This window comes from Myodes glareolus, chromosome 4, assembly GCF_982192425.1.
Source record: "Myodes glareolus chromosome 4, mMyoGla1.1, whole genome shotgun sequence".
Classification (NCBI taxonomy): Eukaryota; Metazoa; Chordata; class Mammalia; order Rodentia; family Cricetidae; genus Myodes; species Myodes glareolus.
This window is the reverse complement of record NC_142029.1, coordinates 21,165,795-21,193,661: the sequence shown is the minus strand read 5'-3', so window position 1 is coordinate 21,193,661 and position 27,867 is coordinate 21,165,795. Positions and strand designations below refer to the sequence as shown.

Sequence of the window (27,867 nt, the reverse complement as noted above, 5' to 3'; positions counted from 1 at the left end):
AGAGATACCCAAGGAGGCTCAGAAAAAAAGGTAGTATATTTCAAATATCTGCATTTTAATTGAATTTTATTTTATTTCATTTAATTTTTTTATTTTATAGAAAATTTTCAGATATCCAAGTCTGTATGAAACTACAGATGACTAAAATAGGCCCTTTTAATAAAAAAACAAAATTAAAAATATTTCACCTTGAGACTGCAGGTGCCACTACACTGAACAAATATGTCATAGAGTCAGGAGGTGATGGCACACACCTTTAATCCCAGCACTCAGGAGGCAGAGGCAGGCAGATCTCTGTAAATTCAAGGCCAACTTGATCTACAAAGTGAGTTTCTACAACCAGGGCTACAGAGAGAAACCCTGTCTCGAAAAAAACAAACGTATATGATGGAGAGGTGGGAAAGATGGAGAAATGGAAAGGTGCGTGGGCTGTGGAGAGAGGCAGAAGGGAGAGGACTGAGGTCTACAGTGGAGCATGTCCTTGCCCAGTAGGGTTGGCGGGTAGTATACCACAGCATGGAGCGAACGTAGACGCAGATTTAGGCAACCAACGTGCTGACCACTATGGGACTGCTCTGGCTCTAAGCAGCAACGGAGGCCAGAGATGAGGAACGTTCACTTTCTGGATTGAACCTCCTTGAAGGACCACGGTCAGCTGTGATGCTATGGGAAGCCATATTGGTGTCTGTGGTCCATGCTGCGCCCCCAGACCATGATAAAGCCGGAGATCAAAGACCACAGTCTGTGCTGCTGACTGAAGCCCTGTTGATGTCCGTGGGCCATGCTGCCCCGGGGCCATACTGATGTGGAAGACCGGAACTGCCACCTGAGGCCATGTAGATGTCTGTGGTCTGTGCTGCCTTGAGGACCTTGCCTAGGTCCTACTGCAGCTGGCGGCCATGTTTGTGGTCTGTGCTATTGCCAGGAACCACATGGGAGCCCACGATCCGAGCTCCCTCTGACTGTAAAGAGCAAGGAAGTCACTTTTGCTGTGATACTGATGACCCCAGATGCAGAGCTGAGAAAGAGGTACATGGAAGGCTTCTGTGACAGTGTGACAACCCCACCCCCAACGTCACAGCCAAACAGGAAGCAGTTGAAGAGAATTCTTAAAAAGTGTGTTACGGATGCTGAAGTGTAGTTCTCCACAATTGATGGGTTCTGGCAGTGCCTAGGTAGGGGAAGGACTCAATCCTATTTAAGGGACCAAGCTCCAGTGAGTTTATAAGTAACACACTGTTTGTTGGACTTGTTTTTTTTCTTTATTTTTCTATTTTTAAAAATTATTTGGGGGGGTCACCACAAGGGTGGAGGGTGACATGGGAGCACTGGGAAGTAAGGGATGGGGTACATGGTATGAAATCCCCAAAGAATCAATAAAAAACATTATATAAATAAATAAATAAGCAAATACATTTATTTTATTTTTGTTAACCAGGAGATAACTACAGAATTTGTAAACCCACAGTGCAATAGTTATTCATTCCTGACATTAAAACGACATTATCTGCAGTTACCTCAAAATCAAAATGAATTTAAAGGTAAACAATGAACTGAGAAAAACAAATGTAACCAACACGTGAGGTATGGAATTGATAGTTACCTCACAAAGAGCTCCCACAAGCTTCACAAAATATTAAAACCAATTGAGGGAAGGGACAGGGAGATGATTTAAGGGGAAATATGAGTTTTTATCATATGGCTCAGTCTATTTAAGGTCTAGATTTAACTTCCAGCTTCACACACACACACACACACACACATTGCTAATAATAACTCAAATAAAGAAATACTTAACTTGTAGGGAACCTGGAGAGATGGCTCAGTGACTAAGAGCACTTGCTGCTTTTGCAGAAGACCTGGGTTCAGTTCCCAGCACCCACAGCAGGGGGCTCATAACCAAGTAACTCTAGTTCTGAGGGATGTAGCAGGTCTGGACTCCTTCCTTGAACACGCCTGGGACACACACACACACACGAAAAAGGAAGGATGATGGATTACTTTACTGGTTATTTTCAAGTAAATCCATGCACAGTTATCACAAAACAGAAAGGAGAATCCTCACTAGGTCACCAGCTGCTACACTGCCCCTGCTTCCTCTTTCCAAAAAGGATGTGCATCTCTCAGCTCCATCTTTTCCATTCAGTCATGTTCATCCCCACAAAAGCTCCACCCCTTGGACCAAAACACTGGTCTCTATTGCCTAGCAGACCAGTGACAGAAATTTCATAACATTTCCCTCTTTTTGTCTAATCCTAACATAATAAAACTATATACAATAAGAATTATTATCAAGTATTACCCAGACACAAAAGAAAAGTAATAACCTTGGCAAAAAAATGAAACTACATATAAGGACAATTATTAAGTAAGAAATGCATTCTAAATGTCCAGTTCATAAGCAATTGGCAAAATTATAAAGATTACTTGATTAGTTGTCCTCTTCTGAAGAGTCCAAAGTTTTGTACCTAATATGTCTTTTGCCAAGATTTGGGCGAACTGTCACTGTAATTGCCTGTTCTTCAACCTCATCAAAGACCTGAGAAGGAAAATAGTATTACCTGAGTAAGTAGGAAGTGCAAGCAAGTGGCATCCAAAAATGTAAGAAATGGCAGAAACAGCTGACTGCCTGGACAGTTTCTAGGTATAGTTTTTTATGTGTGTACATTGCATGTGTGTGTATGACTGTGTGTGTACGCACATGTGCCACGGTGTATGTACAGAGGTCAGAAGACAACTTTAAGAAATCAGTTTTCTCTTTCCACCTTGGGTTCAGGTTCCTGGAACCAAACTCAGGTGGTCAAGCTTGGCAGCAGGCACCTTTAGTGACCGAGCCATCTCATAGCCATTTTCACTGTGGTAGTATGAAAAATCATGTTGGAGTATCTTAGTTGAACGTAAAAACATGTTAACCTTCTAGGTGATTACAAATTGGCTATGGTTGTCAATTTATAATCTTGGTTTTGCATATAATCTTCACTCTGTTGTTTCTTGATAACATTTTTCATGCACACAGAAAAGCAGATAATATATTTATCACCTCCATTCTATAATTAACCTTTTTCTACATTAACTTTATCACATGTACATTGATACAACTAATTTTTATGCATTACTAAACAAATTCCAGAAATCAGTGCCACTTCATCTCTGAATGCTTCAGCACACGCGTCATTAGCTGTGGCTCACTGTTTATTTACAGAGGTATGGCTTCTTAGTTTACACACAGTGAAACGCATAAATCTTACATGGTTGATGAACTTTGATAAATGCATACACACGTCTAATCCACATCCCAATTAAGATGTAGCATAATTCCATCATTCCAGGTCCATCATTAGAATCATGACAACCAGTATCGGACACCATTTATCACTGTATTCTACTTTTGCTTGTTACTACATTTCATATGAGGGCTTGGGGATGTAGCTCAGTGGTAGAGCAAGTGTGTTTAGTGTGTACAGGGTTCTGGGTTCCACTTCCCAATGACATCACACACATACACGTACACACACACATGCACACACACTCTCTCTCTCTCTCTCTCTCTCTCTCTCTCTCTCTCTCTCTCTCTCTCTCGATGGGCCAAGGGAGATTGCTTAGTGGGTAGTATTTGCTATGTGAACCTGAGGACCTGAAATCAGATCCCCAGAACCTACATGAAAGCCAGGTGTAGTGGAATGCACCTGTGACCCCAGTTCTGAGTAGAGACAGAGGATCCTGGGGTCTTACTGTTAACAAGTCACACACACTCAGGAGGCAGAGGCAAGCAGATCTCTGTGAGTTTGAGGCAAGCCTGGTACGTCTGGCTGGCAAGGCAACTCTACCCTTCTTCCTCCCAGCCTTCTCCCAGTCTGGCTCTCCTGCCTAACCTCTTTCTGCTGAGCTATTGGCCAGTTGGCTCTTTATTAAACCAATGAGAACAAAGCATCCCACAGCAGCCAGCATCCCACAGTTACATCGAGAAACTGTATCAAAAAGCAAACAGGTGCTCTGATTCCTTAGTGGATTTAGGAAGCATCTAGAGGAAAGCACTGGGTGGGATGCAGCCCAGCTAATAGAGCTCTTGCCTAGTACACATGAAGCCCCAGCACCACATTAACAGAGCACGTCTGTAGTCCTAGCACTAGGGAAGTGGAGTCAGGAGGATCAGAAGTTCAGTCATCCTTGGCTACATAGTAAGTGGAATTCTTGCCTTGGAAAACATGAGACCCTGCCTCAGACAAACAAACAGAAAGCAAGCACACCCTCAGATTCCTCTGGAATGGGGCCTTGAGGGTTCTTTCTGCATCATTGGGAGGGTCTGTCAATCAAGGTTGGAGTCCCCTGGCTGAACAACTGGGGCAGTGATTGGTGCCTGGTATGATATAGATGTGACTGGCCCCCAAAACCTCATATGGAGAAATTTGATCCACAGCTGTGGATGCTGCCTTGGCATGTGATTACGTCATGAGGATGTCAACTGTGGATAGATCCATAATTAACAGCATTGTAGCACGGTGGCAGAGACATCCGGAAGTGAGGTCATCCTGGAGGAAGTAGATCACAGGAGATAGGTCTTTGGAAGGTGACATATACTGTCTCCTTCCCTTTCCCATATCTCTTTTCTGCTTCCTGTTCACCATGAGGTGAGCAGCTCTGTTCTACCCTGCCTCTCCATGGTAACATGTGTCAAAAGACACAAGGGAGCCAACTGACCAGGCTACCTGTGAAACTGTGAGCTGGAGTAAATATGCCTTCCTATTATTTCTGTTCTCTCTAATATCTATCACAGTAACGAAAACTAAAATACTGTCTGTCAGGTCCCGAAGAAACCTGGGACCAGTCACACTTGGTACCTGTGGCTCCTGCCAGCACTTCTCACCCTGCCCCCGCCCTTAACCTCTCCAACTCAGGGACTGGGCTTCAGATTCCTGTATAGCTCAGTCATTTTGGCTATGTGCTCTCTTGCCTCTTTGTCTGCTTGCCCGCCCCTCTCTCCCTCTCTCTTCCTCCCTCTCTCTCTCTCTCCCTCTCTCTCCTTCTCTTGCTCCTCACCCCTTTTCCTCTTATAACCTGGTTCAGTCTGGACTCTTCCAGATGCCTCCGACTGTTCTCTCCCTCATATCTACAGTAAAACCCTTCTCCTCACCCACACCTTGGAGCAATCGTGTCCTCATTTTCATTCACTGTAGGAAGCAGGAACTGCCTGATCAGAGGGCAAGGTCCCCTGTTGCAGATGGTAATTGGCTCAAAAAGCTTGTTTTGGCTGGGACACGCAGAGAACAGCAGAGCTAACTAATGCCCAAGGTCCTGGGGCAGCCATGTGTTGGAGTGACGAAAGGGCATTTGTGGCAAGTCTCTCTGAATGCCTGTTGTATGCTCTCATCACAGTTGGACTACTGTGGGTGCCTCCTGATTTTCTCCTTGACAATCTGACTGTCAGCAATGAGATCTAGACTGCTGGCCAAAGGAATGTCAGTAGAGGGATCGCCTGACACATGTATGGTTAAGTTGGTGTGTACCGGGAGGCTACTACGCAGAACTTTCTGCTAGAACTGGTCTAGGAAAGTGGATGGATCCCAGGTAATAGGAGAAGACTATAATACCCAGCAATAATAGAGAATTGGGAGGTGTGGAAGCACAGAAAATTGAAAGGCCCCCAAACGAAGGGCCAGCAAGCTCCAGGGACTCAGAAAAGACAAACAAAACAACCAGCAACTCTGTGAACACCTTTCCTGCCAGAAACATGGTGGTTTCCCTGCCCCCAACTCTCTCCCATCACCTATTTGAAATGTGTGGAAGTTGCAGACAGAAGAAGAAATGCGTTTTTCTTTCTTATTACATGCATGTATTTGTTTAGTATATGTGTGATGTGTTTGGGTGCAAACATGACACGGTGCACATGTGGAGGTCAGAAAACAGTTTGCTGAAGTTGGTTCTCCCCATGCGGGTCTTGGAGATGGAACTTGGGTCTTCAGTGTTAACAGTGTGTACCTTCACCCGCTGAGCCCAGAAAGGTTATTTTCTACCCCCTCACACCTCAACGGAAGAACCAAGAGAGATGGTTAATTTTGATTATCAATTTGGTAGAATTTAGAACACCATCCAAATAATCAAATAATCTCCTGGTTGCCATGGCCTGCCCGGCTTTGGAACTGACCTGACTGGAGAACCGGGGTGTGAAGAAACAACAGACACATGTACGGAGGGACTGGGATCATATGAGTTATGAGCTCTGGTGGGGACGCAGCAGTAGAACCGAAACTCAGAGAGTCTAATATATGCCACAATGAGGAGGAGAGCTGGCTGGTCTCTGCAGGGGAGCAGGTGCAGGTTGCAGTCATCACGGAGGAGGAAGCTGTGACTGACAGATTTTACGTTCAATGTCACCCTCCAACCTCCAATCGAGGGAAGACTTTGCTGTTCCTATGGGTCGGAGGCATTGGGATCTTGGACATGGCTGTCTATGCTCATGTCAAAAATATCCATTTATTCAGGACTTCATCCTCTCCCCGCATCTGAGTGTGTCTATGGGGGACTTTCCAGATGGAGCTAATGAAGTTAAGAAGACCTTCCCCAAATGTGGGCGGCACCATTCCCTGGACTGGAGCCTTGGACTGAATAAAAAGAAGAAAGTGCCCCAGTACTCCTCCCTCTCTGCTCCCTGACTGTGGGTACCATGTAACCTTATGCTCCTGCTCCCAACCTGTAGCCTCAAACTGTGAGTCAAGCAAACCCTTCCTCCCCTTAGTCATCTTGGTTAGATGTTCTGTTAGAGCATCGGGAAAAGTAACTAATAACTTGGGTGTAGTTCATTGGGTAGCAGACAGCAGGCCTCCTCCCTTGCATACTGCCTGATGACACTCTTTCCTGGTAGCCTCTGGCTCTACTGGGTGACACTGTGCCCTTTGGTTCGTAGCTTCGGAGATTTTGGTCCACAGTCGAGTGAGTCCATGGCTTCTGGGCTTGTGCTGAGGCAGGAAGTTACTGTGGAAGGACATGGTTGAACAAAGCTGTTTACCTCAGAGGGAGACACACTCTGATGTGGGGGAGGCACAGAGGGAGGAGTGGGAAAGGGCTAGAACACTTCTTGAGAAAAGACCTCACATAGCTCAGGCTGGCTGGTAACTGACTGAGGCTGAGAAGGTCCCTGAACTCCTGCTGTCTCTGCTTCTCCCTCTGAAGTTTTGGGAAACACTGCTCACCTGCAATGAGGTTCCCTTCTCCACCCGGTCTTACACTCACGGCACAGTCGTGGCTTTGCTGACCTTACAAGTGCTGTTCCACTTCGGACATCTCTACCTCTGGCCTTCAGCACCTCCACTGGCCTTATTCCACTTCCTTCCGGTCAATCCTGACCTTTCTCTTGCTCTCCTGTTACAAAGGATGAGGTGTCCTGTCTCTATGGAAGACTCTATTAGTGAGGGTTCTCTAGAGCAGCAGAACTTACAGAATGTTGGGGGCTGGAGAGATGGCTCAGAGGTTAAGAGCACTGACTGTCCTTCCAGAGGTCCTGAGTTCAATTCCCAGCAACCACATGGTGGCTCACAGCCATCTATAATGAGATCTGGTGCCCTCTTCTGGCCTGCAAGCATACACGGAAGGAATGTTGTATACATAATAAATGAATAAATCTTTAAAAAAAGAACTTACAGAATGAACCTCTCTCTATGTAAAGGTGATTTATTGGAATGATTTATAGGTGCAGCCTAGCTAATCCAATAGTTGCTCTGTTCATGAGGCTGAATGCCTTAGCTGGTCTTCATTGGAATTCTGAAGAAGTGGGTTCTAATTCCAGTGAAGGAATGGATTTTCTAGCAAGTTGAGGGCAAGCAGGAAGAGCAACAGCTTCCTTCTTCCACGTCCTTAAATAGGCTTCCAGCAGAAGGTGTGCCCCAGATTAAAGGTGTATCTTCCTGCCTCAAGATCCAGATTAAAGGGGGCTGGTGAGATGGCCCAGTGGTTAAGAGCACTGACTGTTCCTCCAGAGGACCCGGGTTCAATTCCCAGCACCCACATGGCAGCTCGAAGCTGTCTGTAGCTTCAGTTCCAGGGCATCTGACATCATTACACCAATGCTCATGAAATAAAGTTAGATTTTTTTTTTTTAAAAAAAGATTCAGATTAAAGGTGAGTATCTTCTCCCCTCAAGATCTGGATTAGAAGTGGATCTTCCTACTTTAGGTTAAGCAAAAATCCCTTACTGGTGTGCCCTCCATTTTTTTGATTTTAGTTCATTCCAGATGTAGTCAAGTTGACAACCAAGAATAGCCATTACATACAACTCAGACTTATATTTAAGTCTGAGATCCCATGCTTCCCTTCTCCCCTGGTCATCCACAACTCTTCCTCCTGCACAGTCCCAGCAGAGGGTGGCCCCTCCGGCCTTGCAGCCTCAGCTGATTTTTCAAGCACCAGAAGCTACCGATGTTGGAAACAATCAGCACCTGGCTGCTAGCGGAGGCCCATTCTTCTCGTACCTGAGTTTCAGAACACGTTTGTTGCGAGGCCTCTGTCCCCAGGGATGATGGGAACACTTTGACACTGTCTTGGAAGCAGAGAGAGCTGCAGAGCTGGGAGGGAGGACTCTGCTGGGTCTGAGAGCTAGAATCTTGAGAAAAGGTGGGAAATTAGTCAACTAACTTTGCTGTATCTACATTTTGAAAGGGAAGCAGAAACACGGTTTCCATGTTGTTGGCTTTGTTTTGTTTTAAATGTTCAATGTCCTGTTGAACCCGGAGCCTCAGGTGTGGCTTTGTCCCCAGCCCTTCTATTTTGTGTTAGGGATGAGTGTCATGGTGCGACTGTGGTGGTCAGTGGTTCCCTCGTTACCATGTAAGTCCCGTGATCAGACCCAGGCTGGCAGTCTTGGTAGCATGCACCATTTTCCCACTCAGCCGTCTTGCTGGCTCAAGAGTATTTTAATTACCGGGCAGCACTGAGAACTCCCTTCTCCACTTGTCACAGAACTATTTGAGTTACTTGAATTCTTTACCGTGAAATCACCACCATTTTGTTTAAAAATGTTGAGGATTCATCCTGGGGTTTTACGCATGCCAGGCACACACTCAATCACTGAGCTATATTTCCAGCCAGCCATCTTTTTCTTTCTTTTTTAAAAGTTACATTTACTTACTGGGTGCAGTGGTGCACTCCTTTGATCCCAGCTCTTGAGATGCAGAGGTAGACAGATCTCTGTGACTTGGAGGCCAGCCTGGTCTACGAAGCAAGTTCCAGGACAGCCAGTCAGGGCTGCTACACAGAGAAACCCTGTCACACACACACACACACACACACACACACACACACACACACACACGAACACACTACACTTAGGCATTGATTCTCTCCTTTGGCCATGCAGACTCCAGGTTTGGTAGCAAGCGCCTTTACACACTGAGCCGTCTCGTCTGTCCATCATTTTAAAAGAATAGCTTTCACTCTTTATTCCCCCCTTGCTTCTTCCCACCGTCTCCCAGCCTTTGAGACATGCAGGGAGGTAGTTGCTATCACACACTTTCGACAGGAGCTTTGAAAGTCATGTAGACCCAGATTCGAAGTTCAGCTCTGCTACTTGCCTAATCAAACCTTCCTCTCCACGTCCCTCGGGGTGCTCACTTTAATACGCCTGTCTTAGCTAGGCTTTCTATTGCTGTGAAGAGACACAATGACCACAGCAACTCTTATAAAGGAAAACATTTGATGGAGGTGGAAGTTCAGAGGTTCAGTCCATTATCATCGTGGCAGGGAGCATGCGGTGCGCAGGCAGACATGGTGCTGGCTATATCTTAATCAGAAGGCAACAGGAAGTGGATTGAGTTACTGGATGGTAGCTTGAGCATATATGAGACCTCACAGCCTGTCTCCACAGTGACACACTTCCTCCAACAAGGCCACACCTACTCCAACTAGTCTATACCTCCTAATAGTGCCACTTCCTGTAGATTGTGGAGGCTAATTACATTCCAACTACCACAACACCCAAACTTTCCTCATGTCAGGATCGCTTTGGGGACTGTTAAAATCCTGATTCTAGGTTTTCCAGGTTCCAATCTAGAGCTACTGCCCCAGAGTTCCCAGGGGGCAAGGCCTGGTGATCTGACAATCCCTGGGGACTCTTAACGGAAAATTTGGGGAGCACTGGGTGGAGTTTTGTGAATCGTTCTTTCTCTGCTGTGTCCAGGATGAGGCAGTTAATATTTATTGAGCACGTCGGTGTGTGCAGTCTTTGTAGTGGGGATGAGTGTGAGCCAGAGAGCTCCTGAGTGGATGGGGATGAGTGTGAGCCAGAGAGCTCCTGAGTGGAAAGCAAAGCGGAGAATTGTTCAGGACCACCGGGAGCCTCCTGCTTTACACTGGCCGGACTGCGGCTAAACGGAGCCCTGACGAACCAGCTACCCTGATTTCCTGCCTCTGGTTGTAGGATGAGGCCTTCCCTGGAAGATGCACCTCCACAACCAGGCTCCTCCCAGTTCTGTGCTCAGGCAGCAAGCTCTGTCTGTTTTTCTTTTTGGTTGTTGTTGGGTTTTGTTTTGTTTGTTTTTTGTGACTGGGTCTCTCTTTGTAACCCTGACCGACCTAGAACTGTGGAGGCTGTGGTGGCTTCGAACTCTCAGAGATCCATCTTCCTGCTGAGTGCTGAGATTAAAGGTGTTTGCCACCACACCTGGCCTGAGCATTCTTTTAACAAACTGTCTCTATGGAACAGGAGAGGAGGCTGTGGTTAAGAGTGAATACTGCTACATTTGCAGAGGACCTGAGTCTGACTCCTAGCGCGTCTGTGCTGGGTGGCTCACAGCTAACTGCCTGTAACTCCAGCTCCAGAGTATCCGACTTCCTATTCTGGCCTCCTTGGGTACCTGCACTCTTGTACATATGCCCACAAACAGACACACATACATATAATTTCAACTAATAAGTCTTTTAAACAACAACAACAAAACGGTCTTTATTCTACCACTATCCATGCACGTCTCTGGTCACCGGGCAGACTGCAGAAACACCCTCTACCCTTGAGAGTGAGCAGTGAGCCACCATCCCAGAGAACTTGGAACTTCGGGAACTGAGAGTGTTCCCACCCACATTCCAGTGGTCCCCCACTAGAAGGAACTGTTACGTACGTCTCTTGCATCTGCTGCTGGAGTTCCAGTGACGTCTCACTGGGTTTGGCTTTCTTCAGTTTCTGGAGGGTCTGCCAGGTCACTCAGCTTCAGATGTGTCCCCATCTCTGGCCTTCTCCAGCCTGCCACAGGGACCGCTTGTTAGGCACCCAGTGTGGGAATCCTTCCAAATGTGAACAATGAATTTCCGAACCAGGATATAAATAGTCTTTGCAAGTCAGCAAATGAGACAGGCTGAATTGCTCACCTCTGGCCTGTGTCTGCTAGCACTTCTAATACAGGATAAGAGCAAGGTCTCTGGTGCAGAGACCTGGGGTTTTAAGGTGCTTGCTAGCTGGATCGTTGTCTTGCCTTTGAAACTCAATTTCTATCTTTGTGCAACCTAGGGGACTAAAGGAAGGAAGTGATGGACTCAAAGCTTGTGGCCTGAAGGACACACCCCAAAACATCCCCCCATACACAGCCCCGCCATTCTCTCTCTCTGGGCAGTGGCTGCACCGGGGGATGCAGAACTTCCCTTTGGAAGTCAGCATCAGGAACCGGAGAACTCCTGATAGGGTCTATTGCTACATGAAGCCTGTAGTTTTGGCTCGGTTCCTCCTGGAAAACTTCATCCTCACTCTGGAGGTCCGTCCTCACTATGGAGCCATCCCTTAATCACACAGTTTAGTAGAGGCATGTACCAAACACCAGAGAAGGTGCAGCCCTGTTCCAGTCCCTTGTGGTGGTGTGACCTTGGGTCCACCACTTGCCTTCCCTGAACTTCAAGTTAGAGGGTGAACTTGGAGGATTTTGGTTTATCTTTTAACAAATTCTCCTGTAAGCAGACTGTCCAAAACCTTGCTATGTAGCCAAGGATGTGTGGAGGGCCGGACCACATTCTCCATTGCTTCTAGGAACAAAGGTAGAGATTGACCTCTGTGACCCCAAGGTGTGGCGGTACACGCCTTTAGTCCTGATGCCTGGGCGGCAGAGGCAGATTGACCTCTGTGACCTCAAGGCGTGGTAGTACACGCCTTTGGTCCCAATGCCTGGGAGGCAGAGACAGGCAGATCTCTGTGAGTTCAAGGTGATGTAGCACACGCCTTTAATCCCAGCGCATGTGCTTGGTAACTCTCTACTGCTGCGTCCCTGCCTACTCCCGAGGCATCATCTGGGATAATGGGCAGTGGACCAATCCAAGAGTGACACGTCAGAAGCGAGGACTGTTTCCTTTATAAGGGCTGGGTTCCCCTCATTCTGGGTCTCCGCCATGTAAGCTTATGCTCTCCCTCTCAAGACGCATAAAGCTTTACTGCAGAAGAATCCTAAGTGTCCCGCGTCGTTCTTGCTGGCGAGGCCGAGCGCGGGGCAAGGATGGCCTTGAGCTTCCGATCCTCTAGCTTCCATGTTCTGGGATTATTAGGTGGGTGCCACTGTGGAGAGTTGGGGTTGGGTGACTTCTTGGGGTTTATCTGTAAAGCACTTGCTAGCACATTGGTGACTTGAAACATGATGGTGTGAGCTGAGAGCCAACTCATGATGTGACCCAGCAGGTCACAGGTCATAGAGGCAGGAGGCTAGGGACTTAGTATAAAGACAAGTTAGGCTCTGGAACCACCTCAGCTCCTTGGTGCTCTTCTCTGTGACCTTCTCAGAGGCTAAGGAAACCTCTGGCTGCATTTCAAGTACTAGAAGGTTCATCTTTTCCTTCCCATTCAGTGAAACAAATGTAGGAATCACTTTGACAGGCCTGGGCTTCACCCTTTATTCCCAAGCTGCTCAGTCTTCCTCATTTATGGTGGAGGGGGTTCTAGGAAGACCAAGCATGTACTCATGTGCAAACACGTGGCGGTCAGAGGTCAAGGTCAGTGGTTGCTCCCTGCTGTTCACTTTGATCCTTGACATAGGGTCTCTCAGCAGGATCTGGGGTTGGCCGACCAGTGAGCCCCAGGGTTCTGCCTGTCTGCCCCCCAGTGCTGGATTACAAGCACATGCCACCACAGCCAACTTTCTACAATGGATGCCGAGGCTGGCACTCGGATCTCCATGCTTAGTTTACTGAGCCATCTCCCCAGCACCTTCATATTTAAAATGGCACAGCGATCTCTCTCAAAGGCTTATAGAAATACAGGACTTGACACAGCAAGGGTGTCCCCTAGAGGCGGTCTGTGGAGGTTGTTCTTCACTACCCACAATGCCAATTAAAGCCACCACAGAGGGAGTCAGCATTGCCATCCTGATGCATCACTTCCACGTCCATACCTTCTGGAAGACACAGGACACACCTGCCCTCCCCCGCCCCCACCATGACCACAGAGCTTAGCCTATAGGATGGTCTGACCTTACTTCCAGACGGAGCCAGGGTAGCCAGCCTAAAAGGGCAGGTGTCAGGGTGAGGTGAGCCCCTGGTCCTCTCAGAAGCATTTAAGTCACTGGACTCCAACCATGTCTGTAAGATGGTGAGGGCTTGCTATGGGATGCAAAGCTGTATAGTTGCGAAGAGGTGTGCACACCACCTGTGCACCCACAGGTTGACATTGCTATTCATACATGACCTTTACAAAAATGCTAGGGGAGTTTCAGACCAATGACCATTTTGTCTACTAAGTCTACTATGAAGAGTATGTGACGGGCAGAGGCAGGCACATCTCTTTGAGATTGTGAGTTCCAGGCCAGTCAGGGATACTTAATGAAACCTTGCAAAAAAAAAAAAAAAAAAAATTGTAAGTACTTGGGTTGGTAAGCCCTAAGACGGAGGCAGCCCATCAAATAAACCTTTGCCCTGGTCCGATGCCCCAAGTTTAATCCGAGATCCACATACCATAGAGAAAACTGACTCCCAGAAGTTGTCCTGACATCCATCCTTACATTCACACACACACACACACACCCCACACCACATGCTCGCATGAAATGTAAACAGATTTTGAAAATTTTAAGTGTAAGTAGTTCTCAGAGTGTCTGCTGCAGGGGAAACTAGAAATAATCCAAAGAGCTACATCTATGGTTACACTAAGTCAATCAGAACCCAGCCATGGGATTCGCAGGGAGCCACCTGCCTGCTTGGGAAAACTACAAGAACAGAGATGCCCAGACCATAAGTAAAAAAGTAACACAATAAACACCAGCTGTAACTCTAGGGTTTGTTAAATAATGTTTTATACGTTCCTGAGTTTTCAAAGCATACATTCTTTTACAATATGAAAAAAACATGAAAGATATTCAAAGATATTAAAAAACAAATGCTATTGTTGGTCTGCCTTTTGGGTGCTTTATGTTTTTATTATAAGTAGGTCTTGCATTCCCTTTTTCCCTCCTTTCTTTTTTCCTTTTTTTTTTTAAACACAGCCTTCAAGGAGTACACATCCCACCCAGCCTTGCTTTGCAAACAAAAAGTCTCCAACCTTGTTGTAAGGTTACAGACTGTGTAAGAAAAACTGTTTCAGCAGGTGGCATTAACAAGACTTCCCTCCTGGGCCAGCGGTCGCTCCTAGGACGATCAGTGGCTTGTAAGGACTCAAAAGAAGCCATCCCCCAAAAAATTGTATAAAAAAGATTTATTGAAATTTATCAATGACAAACAGACATAAAACTCAAAGTTTGGCTCTTCAAGGGCAGGAGAAAAATGGGTTGCAGATGTTCTTTGTACAGAGAGACACAGAGCAGGGGACAGCGCGTCGTCACTTCTAAAGCAATCCGGAAGGGGACGGTGAAAGCAAACAGCATTCGCTAGGAGGAACCTGCAGTCACTTCAGAGTCCCACTAGGTAAGAAAATACATTTTTGCATTCCTTTTCCGTGCTCCAATGTATGCAAGAAGGAAAACAAAATAAAACAAAAAAACCCAGTGGACATGCAGTGGGCCCCCAGAGCTTAGATTTGTAAAAAGGTTCTAAGCTGGAGTCCCCGAAATGAGTCCTCCTGTTATTTCTGCAAAACAAACTGCTCTAATATTTTACAGAACAAGATAGGACAGGTTATCTTTTTTTTTAAGAAGTTGAAATATGAAGGTTCGCCGATTTTCATGATTACCAAACCCATTTTGCTCGTATCTCCTAAGCCTGCCTTTTTTTTGGCTCTCAGGATCATGGCTTCAGAGTAACACAAGTTCTCTTTGCAAAAGCAAAATCCACTGCCATCTGCGAAGGGGGAAAAGGGATGAGAGAGGGGGAATGTCCCCAAACCAGTGCCAAAATACGCCTTTTAGGTAGCTATTTACAAACCCGGGTGCTGGGTGCCTCTAGCAGAGACCGCATGAACCAGATCAGAGTTACTGACGACAGGGGCTGTGAGTCACCTGGTGGAGGCCAGCCACAGCCTCCCAACAACTCTGGGGATGTGGGACATACCAAAAAATGTTAAGAGACCTCAAAGCCACCCTCTCCAGAGAGTAAGAACAAACACTTGCTTGGTGCGTACTAAGCTATTGCATTTACGGGGACAAAACCAGACACAAGGAAAAAGGAGGGGGGAAAATAAAGAGCGGCAGTAAAAATAGTACTTTATTCCTCCCCCACCCCCCCACCCCCGGCAACCCCCAGTACACTTTTCCCCTCTCATTCCCACATCAACGCTACAATCAGAAAAAAATAAGTTTCGGGGGGCAGGAATAGGAGGGGGAGGGGATATGGGTAAAAACAGTCAAATCACAACAGGAATCTCCCCAAATAGGTTAATTCCCCTTAGTCATCCTCTTCGCCCTCATCTTCAGGTTCTCGTTTTCGCTTCTGACTCCTTTCTTCTTCTGGAAAAGCAAGGAAAAGAGACAGTTACCAGGCAGTCCTCTTTCAGTTGGCCCTGCCCCATCCGGGAACCCAGGAGCTGCACATCTAGGAAGCAAGGCCAAGTGTCCGGACCCTTGAATGTGTACCCCCTTCTATCACCAGGTCCTTAAAGCCTTAAAGTAAGTCAGTGCTAGCGTCAGATAGCAAAACAGGCTGACATACCACCAGCATCTTCTTCGTCTTCCTCATCATCCACTTCCCCATCATTGTAGCCTTCTTCATCCTCCTAGGGTCAAAGACAGACAGCAGGATGTCAGCCGTGCCCGCACTGGGTTGGGGACGGGGGGCTCAGTGGGAGCAAGTCTGAGGACCACGTTCAATCCCAGCACCTATGTAAAAGCTGGACCCAGCAGCACACCTGTGCAGCCCCACCTTGGAGACAGACAGGTGAACCCCTGTGGTTTACTGGCAGACAGTTTAGCCAAATCAATGAGCACCAGGCTCAGTGAGAGACCCTGGCTCAAAATAAAATGGAGAGTAGGTAAGAAAGACACCTTCTGGCATTAACTCCACACACTGTGTGCACACACAAGGACATATGCCATACCTGAACACGTACATGAGTTTGTATTTTGTTTTTTTTTGTTTTTGTTGTTGTTGTTTTTTAAAAAAAGGAGGCGGGGGATAAATGCCCCTGCCCAGGAAGGCCTTATCTCCTACCTCAGAACTCACAATAATGTCTGTAACTCAGGGCAAACACACAGTAGGGCTTCCAACATGTGTTGAAGGCTTCCAACATGTGCCCAGAGATGTTTCCCACATCGTGTAAGATGCTGACAAACCACCTTGGGGCTTTGCAGAGTAGCTGTGGACTGCCCCACAATAGGGACTCCGGATTTGAAGTCCCCAGAACTCAGGCAGTTTGCCAATGTGCAGGCTCATAGGAGAACGGGCTCCCCAGGCAGTGGCCTGTCAATGAAACTAGGCTGTCTTTTCTTGCATCTGTCCTCAATATGGTTTTGACTTCAAAGGAAAACTCTGGTTTCAGTAAAGCTAGAATCAAGTGGGCAAGCCCAGCTCTCCTGGCCACTCCCCTCTGCCAAGTCCAGGCAGCTAGGAGTCAGGGGAGACTCAAGGCCCCTTAAGGACTTCATTTCCAACTTGCTTTGGTTTGGACTCAGTCAAGCTTTATGACTCCATCCTCCCCACCCGGGATCCTGGCTCTGGGTACTTCCCATGGTTCCACAGCAGCCTTTTCATACCTGAAGCCCCAGGTTCTGACAGCCCACTGTTTCTAAGAACTGGAATAGATCTCGCCCTGGTCTGTTTGCTCAGACTGTGTGTGTATGTATTTGTTTCTTCACTGGTAACTGAAAATGGGCAGAGGGTCAACGAGATTACAGAAAAACAAAACAAAATCCACACCCGGGGTTCTTATAACAGGCAAGAACAGTACAACCGACAAGCTACCAGCCAGTATGTCTAACTTTCCTCAGGGAAAGACATTCCCTGCTCCAAGTATCCCTTAAATGCGGGCCTGGCAACCCGGACCCAGAAGAAAGAGAAACAACAGTCAGGAGCTTTTCTGCTGCCATGCACCATCCCGGGGCCTGGGGTGGGCAGGCCGGGAAACCCGCTCAGGGGGCATGTGTGGCAGGCTGACTATCAAGCAAGGAGGCAGGAAACTAGATGAGGGACTGTGGTGCGTGTACTGTGTGTGTGTGTGTGTGCGCGCGCGCACGTTCGTGTGTACATGTATGTCACACACACATGCCTAGAGCCACCTAGTCATGTGCTGTCTTCCCCAGTATATCAGTCTTAAGCGGCAAGAACAGATTTAGCAAAGAATTCATGAAAAACGGTTGGGCCACCGGGAGACCCTAACATCCAAACTCAAAACCTAGCGCACCTAAAACAAGGAGGAGGGCAGTACAGACAGCGAGGACTCACAGAGGCCACACACTCCTTGGGCACCTCCTGCCAATGTGGCACTCTACTCTCAATAACCCAGTGAGAGAGGTGAGGGGATTCCTACTTCACAGACGCGAGGAGACTCAGAAACGCCAAACGACCTGTCCAAAGACACACAGCCAGCGCAGGGCGGAGCCGGGACTGGTTAAGCAGGGACTGGCAAGCTGGAGCAGCAAAGGAAGGGTGCTTGCTGCCAAGCCAGAACTGACTCCCAAATGTTGTTCTCAGCCTCCCCAGAGCATGCTGAGCCCTTGCTTCCAGCGCTCATCCCTACTCTGAAACTAGCTTCCCCAGAACTTTGGATGTCTGTGCAGTCAAAGTCTATACAGGAAAAATCTTGGAAAGGGACCCCTTCCCCTTCCCTGGGCTGTCACGACCGATAACAGAGGTGCCTGGCAGGGCTCAGGTAGATTACGCAGGTGCCCACTCCTGTCTCCTTACCTCCTCTTCTCCACTCACGTCCTCTTCTTCCCCTTCTTCCTCCTCATCCTCCTCCTCTTCATCTTCCACTAGCTGGGCATACTCATCGTATTCCTCCTCTGTGGGGGATGGGTAACAAGAACACAACAGGAACTGAGGTGACAGGTGGCCCATGTCTGCCCAGAGTCCAACTGCTCGCCTGCATAGCAGTGGTGATCACATGACCAAACACACCAAAACAGGCTACGAGCCTTCCTCCAAATCACACGTGTGGAGCCTATGTGTGGGTAAGGCCAGAGACACTGGGGACCGAGCAAGAAGCCCTGGGCCCAGGGAAGCAGAGGGGCCAAGTCACCAGAACTCATCCCTCTGAAGAGAAATGACTTGTTCAAGGCCACGCGTGACCTGTGTAGTGGGGGAACAGGGCAGAGGCTGGACCTGACACTGTAGCATACGCCCCTGCCACACACCACAGCACCATACCATGCCCCCAACAGGGAGACACTTACAACCTTTGGGAAAAGAACCTTCACCAAGGCCAAGAGAATATCTGAAGATCTCACAGAAGACCCCAGACCAACAAGAAAAACCACATCTTATGTTTGTACTGACTGGGCACTATCTTGGCTCTTAGCTTTGTTGAAGCTATAAAGACCTGCAGAAAAGCTGCAGGGAACCTGCAGAGGTCCATGGGAAGGGATTAGAAGGAGGAGTCCTTAGCCTCTCCTTCCTCCCCAAGGGGTCTGAATTGCCTATAGCCCCCAACTTCCCAGCCTGGGGCCCCCAGGCAGTCCAACGCTGGCCCGCGTTCCTGCATGCTGCAACCACCAGGGGGCGCCACAACCTCTCCAGCAGAAAACCGGTCTACCGGATGAGGAAAGTCCTCAGGCCACCTGGCCTCTTTTCCTCCCAAGTCTGGTGTCACACTGGAGAGATACATACGGTGGCTTTCCCTGGGGAACTTGAGAAAATACCAGATTTGAAAGGGTGACTGTTAACACCTAGCACGTCTCAAGATGCCTTTCAGGAGACAACCAACAAGACCAATTAGGGTGGGGAGATGAGGTTCAAGGGCTTCGAAAAGAGGAGGCAGGTAGTCTGTCAGATAAGCCACTGTAGCCCTGGGATCCTACTGTCACCTACCATCCTCATCTTCCTCGTCGTCATCCTCCACGTAGCCCTCGACATCAGAGTCAGGGGCCTCCTTGTTGTCCCTGTCGTAGCCATCGAGGTACGTGACCTGGGGCAGGAGCTTGAACACGTTTTCTCGGTAGTCATTCAGGTTGGTCACCTCACAGTTAAACAGGTCTAGGCTCTTGAGATTCTCTAACTTCTTCTGCAAGTGGAGAAAGGGATCAACGGTGAGGGTAATTGTGGAAAGTGGGTGGGGAGGGGGAAACACCTTAGGAAGAGGCAGCACCGACAGGCCGGAATTACAGCGAGAGGGGAGCCAGGTATGCTCGCGCATGTGCGTGCTTGCGTGCGTACATGCGTGAGTGAGAGACTAAGCGCGTGCTCGCTTAGTTCTGCACTTGCCCAGACCTCAGTGAACAAAACGGGCTGGGCTTGAGCGTTTGAACAGCATCATCCAAAGTTAACTCCTTATTCAGCTTTTGTAGAATTGTGACTGTCTTGAAGTCAACCCTGGACCCATCAGATACATGCGCTGGGAGCTTTGATGCACCCACCCCTGCGACAGGAAGTCCAAAGGGAATGAAAACGACAACATGAACTAGCTCCTGCATCTAATCATCGCGGGCACACAGCTCTCCATGCATTAGGTCAATTTATCCTCCAACCCCTGTAAGGCAGAGCTAATTATCAGTGTGCAGCGCAGCTGAAGAATGAGAGGCCCGGGCCTGCACTCAGTCTGCTAACCATACAGTCGATGAGGCCAGGAATAGAAGCCATGGATGACCCCAGTCTGTCTGGAGCACTCAATATGATACTTTGTATCTGGTTAGCTAGTTGGGAAAACTGAGGCCCAGGAAATAAGGAGGCACACAGTTAGCAAGCCAGGCAGCTGGATCCTGACCCCCCACACCTCATTCAAGGACTCCTTCCCCAATAAGTTTCTGTTGCCATGGAGACCAGGTCAAACTAGAGAGAGCAGACCCTTCAGGATCACAGTTGATTCTCTGTATGTAGACCCACGCGATTCTTAGCGGAGGGGCCCAAGGCAGGGGAGTTCCAGTCTTTGTGAGGGGGCCCAGAACCCTCCACCCCAAAACAGGTCCAATTCTGGGAGGACAGAGGATATCTTATCAATAACCAGTGTGGGAACTGTATGCAGGGAAGTGGGAACATGTGTGAATGTGTGCTCTCCAGGGGTGACCCTGCCACACTGCTTCATGAAGATTTTAGACTCGGCGCTATACACACTCCCAGTGCAGCTGATTCGGAACTTCCAAGATGTTCCTTTTCATAACAAAATGATGATTTCCAGGCAGGTGAAAATAGTTCTGCCCTTTCCCGGGGAGTTAGTGGGAGACCGGGAAAGAACTTTCTGTGGTCAGTGAGTGTTTTATTAGGTGACCCCCAAGACACAGATAGAAAGGTAAAGTCCAAGCTTGAAAAAGCAATGTCAGTTTGCTGTCATTGCCACCCGATGGCCAATGTGACCCGAGATGTCCAGAGATTGAGAGGTGCCTTATGGACAAGAACCCAAAGGGAGGACCATCGCTATTGGACCAGTCACTTTTGCAGTGTCCCGGGGCCTTCCTCAAGTCCACAGTGCCTGGCGCTGTGCGTATTCAACAGGCAAGCTTGCTGTCTGGGCTACTTTTTTCTATTTCTTTGTGTCACACCTTCAGGTGGTTTCTCGGGGAAAGGAAAATTTAAAGAACGCTGCACTTCAGGCCTTGGTCATAGAGAATTGTCATTCTGGCCAAAAGTTCTCACTTCTAACTGGAAAAATGAATACAGGAAGGACAAAAAGTGTCACCCATCATGTCTCTGAGGTCCTGGTCACCAACAGAGACGCTCTCCTCCACATCTGCACAGGGAGGCCTGCAGCAGGCTCCCACCGGGCACAGCCTCACGCTCCTGGAATCCTGCACCATTAGATCTGGATGGCTCCCCTCTCCTCCAAGGGTGGCAAGCCAGTGAGGGCTGTGAACCCAGGCTGAAGGGTACATCCCAGACCAGGGTCCATTCTCTGCCCCACACTGGGTGCCCATTCTGGCCAGATGACCTGGGTCAAAGCCCCGAAGTCTCCATGGACTCAGCAGAAACAGTCGTCCCCACCTTAGCTCACAGCACAGAACGAGAGTCAAAGAAACAGAGATAAGTGGGTAAACAAACTCAAAAGACAAACACGAAAGCTGCCACACCAAGCCCCACTGCCCCAAAGGGAAGGGGAGGACCCCAAGGGACTTACCAGCGGCTCTATTGTGCTGAGGTCTTTTATTTTGTTGCCACTTAAATTTAGATGCTTAAGGTTCGGACATTTTTCTGCCAATACCTCCAGGTCCCCTGAGATTCTGTTATCGCTTAGTTCAAGCTGCAAAAGGGGGAAGAAGCTTTTAACTCGAAGGCTCAGGCAGGGCCCCAAGCCTCCTAACTCCCCAGACAGCAGGAAGAGAACATCTCCAGGGGATGTGCTGGCGAGTTGGAGCACGCACCTGGTCTTGCCCTTAATTATGCTCCCCGAGCACGGAACACCCCCCACCAACCCCCAGTCTCCTGGCTCCCAGGCCCTAGCTGTTTACCTTCTTGAGTTTGTTTAACTTTGGTAAGTTCGCAATGGAAGTGAGGCCTACGTTGATTGTACTTAAGAATTCCAGTTCTTCAAACTCATCTGTGAGGCCTTTGATTTTGCCTTCAATTGACCGACAGTTGTCCAGGACGAGTTCTTTCACCTGGAAAGGGAAGGAGGGTTTGAGTGGAGATGGGGAAAGGTCAGAGCGACTGCCCCCCACCCCCAACCCGGTGTCACATCTTCCAGCTCGGAGAGAGGATGAGCAGCCTGGTCTTTCTGCCATTAGCAGGACCCAGACAGAAGGACGGTGAATAAGGAAGTGCATCTCTAGCACAGGGAATCACTTCAGAGAGGACAATCAGTAGGCTTTGCCGGCACTGAGGCTGGTGTGTGTGTGTGTGTGTGTGTGTGTGTGTGTGTGTAAAACAACATCCTGCCACATGCTCTTCAACCCTTGCATACAATGAAAACCGGTCACCACCCCCCACAGGCACCAGCCACAGTGCTGGCGGCAGTGCAGGTGGCATCTAGCATCCCTGCCTACAAATGCCCAGGCCGGATCACCCACTGGATCACCCACTGGAGGCAGGCTGCTCACTTCCCATGCTCAGCCCCCACCGTCCTCTCCCCGCCAAATGCTCACGCTTGCATGGAACACACTCACACTTGCTTTCACTCCTCCCTTCAGTCTGAGCCTGTGCACCGAGGCCTGGCATCTATCACTGCGATCAGGTCCCCGCGCTGCCTCCACATAGGGGCAGCATAGGCAAGAACCTCGTTCTAAGTCCTCAAGCCTAGACAACACTGTCCCAGAGAAAGGAAATGTTTGGTACTGTCCAGGAGCAGAACCATGAGCCTCTTGTGGTCCTGAATACGTGGTGTTGTTAAACAAGTGTACAGAGAGGCAAGACATACTTACTGAACCACATGGCTCAGGAATGTTCTTCAGTCCCTGCCAAATAGATGGAGATGAGGAAACCCGTACTCCTAAGATGGCCCACACAGAAGTATGAGGGCCAGCAAGGTCCCAAGGCCAACTAAAGGAGGTACCCTTGTGAGCCCGTAGGTCCTCATCCACTCCCTGTCCTAAGGGGTGGGGGTCCTTTGCTTTTGGCCTCACTCTGATGAGGAGGTTCCAAGGGGCAGCTGCTGGCTCTAGTGAACACATCAAATGGGTGAGAGGTCAGAGGAAAGCCAGTGGGTCTCAGGTACAGCCACAAACTGCCCAAGGAGCTGGCAGGTAGCCATGGTTACTCAGGGCAAGCCAGGTGCTTAGGGAACCCAGGACATTGGGGATAGGAGGAACCTTTGCTGTGGTAGGGAACTAATGATTGAGCCTCGCCCCTCACATATGCTAGGTGCGCACCCTCTCTTTATTTTATTTAACTTTTTCCTATCCTTTTATATTTTAACACAGGCTCCAAGTTGCTAAGTTGAACCCGAATTCCCCTTGTATATAACTTAAAAAAGGCCTTGGGTTTGTAATCCTCCTGTCTCGTCTAGAGATCTGTGGCACTAGGCCTGGCTGACAGGAATCTGAAAAGAGAAGACAACCCCTCCTGAAAGCACTTGTCTCAGCGTGTCCTTGCACACCAGGACACTGCCTCAGAGCCGCTTCTACCCAGTGGCCTCCCGGAAGCGTCAAGAATACTCGGTACACTGTACCCTCCAACTTGGGACTTCACCACAGGCCCACACGGCTCACAGGGTCACCACTGTTTTCCTTCCCCTGGATAAACAGCCCACGAGCCAGTCCTGGTCCATGGCTGTGGCTCTCTAAGAAGACAACCTCTCCTAGAGTTTTCTACAGCTAGAACGGCCTGCTCTGGTCTTCCACGAGCCCCTGTATTTAGGCACTCTGCAGGGAACAGAATCCACTGCAGGCTAAGGCAAGGAGGCAGGGACGATGGGCCATGGGCCCTGCAGAGTCACGCCTTCCTTCTTCCCTGTGGATGAAGGTACAGTGGAGTGCTCCATGCAGGCCAGCAAAGCAGGGACTCAGAGTCCATCTGAAGGGAAGAAAGCCAGGAATGCCACCTTCCTCACTGAAGCTCTGGAGTCCTGGCCAGGCTCCATCTTCTTGATGGATCTGAGAGCTGAGGAAGTCCAAAAGGCTATCCTATCCGTCCAGGTCAGGCCACTCACTGGTTAGAGCACCTAAGGGTAAAGCCAGGTGGTCCTCCACTCTAGGGCAAGACAGCTGCAGAAAGAGGAAGCCGGGCTGCCGGGAGCAAACAGTTGGGGGAGAGTGGCTGTGGGCAGAGGGACCAGAGCAGTAAATGCTGGAGTCCGGAGGCCCAGTCTTCTTCCTTAACTGATTTCCCTGGGAATCCCTGCTTCCAGAGGCAGATCCCAGGCAAAGATTGCAGACGTGATGCGGTTTGCCTAGAGCGGTCAAAGGCCTCTCTTCTTCATGCCATTAGCCAAGCCTAAGACGGCTTGGGATGGAGAGGTGGTGCTGGACAGTCAAGGGGATTCCCCAGGAAGCTGCCTCTATCCCGGGGAGGCACAGTGCCTCCCCGACTCCTAATGTCAGGGTAGGCTGCCTAGCACCTCTACAAACAGGCGACCAGGCCAGTCCCCACCTCCCAGCACCACACCCAAACTGGGGGCCCCTCCTTTCAGAGACACTATGCAAGTCATCACAGCTACTGCTAAAAAAAAAAAAAAAAACTCCACCCTCCTCCACAACAGACACATTTAAAGCATTTCACACAATTTCATTTCAACATTCCAGTCTTGCCCTGGAGGGGGATTCTCTCTATTGACAGCCACATCAAGAACACCTGGCTTGGGTTGGTGATGTGGCTCAGTTGGTAGCGCCTGCCTAGCATGTATGAAACCTTGGATTTGATCCCCAGCACCCCACAAACCAGGTGCATTCAAAGTCATCATCGGCTACACAGTCAAGTCTGAAGCCAGCCTGGACTGCATGAGATGCCACCTCAAAATAGAAAAAAAAAAAAAAGAAAGAAAAAAAAAGAAAAAGAAACCCTTCTCCTGAAATTCAGGACGGTCACAGCAGGTATCTGTGGAACCAACACGGTCAGTGTTGGCCGCTCAATGTAGTAGTGCTCCCTGAAGCATCTCTGACATTCCGAGGTTTAGGGCACACAGCTATCCAGATACACTCCACAGGTTCCCATGGCTAATGGCTTCCTTTCAGCCCTTTCTTGTCTCACCGGCTGGGTGGGCACCACTTTTACCCCCTCAACCCCCAAGGTGCAGAGCTCAACCTGGCCATGGCACAGATGGCTGTGTATTCCTCCCTGCTGTTCCCCTCTGGTGCGGTGTGGGGTCCCCAAGGAGTAGGGCTCCTTCCACTCCATCTAGGAAACTCTTAGGTAGCCTTTCCGAGGCACCTCCTTCCTGACAGGGAGGGAGGGGTGCCCTGCACAGTTCAGGAGGTAAAATGGGGGGGGCAGGATATAGACCGTAGGGTTTCAATATTCTGTAGAAAGCCCAGGTCACACAGGCGCACAATGATAGGCAGGTGAGCTGCCTGAGAAGTGGCTCAAATGGGACAAAAAAACCCTCCAGCCACAGTCCCCTGTGTGAGTCATCTAGCTGTCCCCCCCGGCTGTCTCTAAGGCCTGCGAACTAGGGGACCCACCCTGCAGCTGCTATCATTTCCAACCCACTTCCTCCATACTTGGCAGCCTCTTCTCTAGCCCTTCCAAGTGAGGAGAAAATCCCTTTTGTATTCAGGGTGCGCTGCACCTTAAAAATAAATAAATAAATAAATAAAATAAAATAAAATAAAATAAAGGCCCACTTCCCTTGCCAAGTCCCGAGTGTGCACGAGCTACAAGTTAAAATTAAACTGGAAATTTGTACTTCGGGTTTAGATGCCCTCCCAGTTCCACCGGTCGTTTTTAAAAACACCCCGAAGCAGTTGTTTGCTCTCTGTAGCCCCTGCCACCAGAATTACTCCGCTTACACAGGGACTTCCAGCCCCAGGCAGGAGGCAATCTCCATTCCCCCAGAGGTCACACCCAGGAGGAGACTGGCACTCACATCCCGCTGGCAGCAGGGAGGCACCAGATTCTCCAGAAGTCAGTCTGCCCTTGCTCTTCAAAAAAAAAAAAAAAAAAAGCAACAACAAAAAACACAACTTGTTGTGCCCCCCCCCTCCAAAGCTTGGGTCTGCCATCATTTCTCACCAGTGGGAGCCAAATTCCACGACAAACACTAACACACTCGGCTCAAGAACTTGTTTGTTTCAAAACCACCGAATCTGTCTTTACACATTTATTTCTCAGATGTGACCGACCTTTCTTCTACATCTCCAACACTGCAGCCCCGGTCACTGCCACCACGCTACTTCAAACTAGAAGGCTGTGACCTCAGCGGAGGATGTGGTTAAGCGATAGCCTGGTCTACTGGTAACAGACCTCACCCTGGATACAAGACCCCTAATCTGGGCTGAATGATACCATCTCTGTTCTGTGGAGTCCAAGCGTTGACTGCTTTAGAAAAGGTTCGGTGACATCTGTTTAACCTATAAAGTGCACACTCCAGCCTCAAAAACGCTCACAGCTCGTTAACGTCTGGGAAAGTGTTCAAGTTTCTAAATGTGACCTAGAAGCCTCCCCCCCATCACCTGCCCTTGCACCCAAATCTAGTTCAAGTCCCCCCCTCTCAGGAAGCCATCCTTGTAACTGGCACTGAGCACCAGGGCTAGGCTCTGAGCTCAGAGGCAGTTGCTGCATGAATCATTTAATCGTGTATTAAGCATCTGATCCTCCTAGAGGTCAGAGACTGTCCTTCCCTATAATCAGCCTAGCGGGAATGCACACCACAGCACCGCTTAGCAAATGCCCCCCTTATTGGGCCAAGCACAATATAAATAATGGGAATAGCAAAAGAGAGGGGGCCAAACAGTCCCGACACACAGAGCATAAACGGTGTGCTGTAACCGGTGGAAGTCAAGGCTGTATGAGCTCTGCCTTACATTCAGCAGCTCTGGCCCCATCAGGCCCCAGCCCTGGGAGCACATCCGCCACTACCCTACCAAACTGGTCCAGTACTCACTCACATACAGGCCTCCGGTTCTCCCTTGACTCCTGCCACATTGTTGGCTGAAGGGACACAGGAGTCATGGTGAACCCAGATGGGGGGGTAGAGGAGGAGTCTGCCAGAAGGAGCAGTGGTTGGTGGCATGCTGGGAGATGACAGCTAGCTGGTAAATAGCTCTATCCCAGAGTACCAAGTAGGAGGATGAGTTAGGGACTCAGTATTCTTCAAATGTATTCCCTAGTAGATAAGACAGGCCACTGAGGGCAGATGCTGTCTCAGTCAGGAATGGTGCTGTAAGTACAGCCCAGTGCAAAATGAAAAGGTGGGTCCCTCGTTCCAAACTCACTGAGAGGGCCGAGCTGATAGAGCACTTGCCTAGCATGTGCTAAATCCTGAATTTGGGCCCCAGTGCTATATAAGCTGGACGGAGACAGGAGGATTACGGGTTCAACATCATCCTCAGTCACACAGCGAGTCTGAGATCAGCCTAGGTTATGTGAAATTCTGTCTCATAAAACTCAAAGACAACGACGGCCAAGTCTGTGTGTGGGTCGCATGGCTCTGATTGGACAGCTTGGATCTGCAACAGCCTTCTAAAAAATAAAGACCCAGGTGAAAGGATACTCTGAGAGCTGCTCTTTACTTCCCAACTTCCGTGGCAACTCGGAGAGGGTGGGCACAAGGCAGGCTCTGTAGCCAGACAGACCTGGCTCTAGTCCAAGTTCTTCAATCTAGCCCAGTGGTTCTCAACCTCTGGGTCAAGACCCCTCAGGGGATGAATGACCCTTTCACAAGGGTCTCCTAAGACCGTTGAAAACACAGATATTTACATTACAATTCATAATAGTAGCAAAATTACAATTATGAAGTAGCAACAAAATAACTTTATGGTTGGGGTCCACCATAACATGAGGAACAGAGTTAGGAAGGCTGAGAACGGCTAATCTGGC

At 48.9% G+C, this 27,867-nt stretch overlaps 1 protein-coding gene across 2 annotated transcripts in view; it reads right to left on the bottom strand.

Annotated features, from left to right (window-relative positions):
* Positions 1-14,626: 14,626 nt before the first annotated feature.
* The window catches only part of Anp32a (acidic nuclear phosphoprotein 32 family member A), a 38,359-nt gene continuing 25,118 nt past the window's right edge, over positions 14,627-27,867 (bottom strand). For both annotated transcript variants that reach the window (XM_048424362.3, XM_048424361.3), the window contains exons 2-7: positions 21,909-22,058; positions 21,578-21,700; positions 19,342-19,534; positions 18,220-18,317; positions 16,030-16,093; positions 14,627-15,827 (exon numbers count right to left, since the gene is read on the bottom strand). In XM_048424362.3, coding sequence (XP_048280319.1) covers positions 15,766-15,827; positions 16,030-16,093; positions 18,220-18,317; positions 19,342-19,534; positions 21,578-21,700; positions 21,909-22,058 — 690 coding nt within the window. In that variant the 3' untranslated portion in view covers positions 14,627-15,765. The remainder of the gene's footprint in view (positions 15,828-16,029; positions 16,094-18,219; positions 18,318-19,341; positions 19,535-21,577; positions 21,701-21,908; positions 22,059-27,867) is intronic.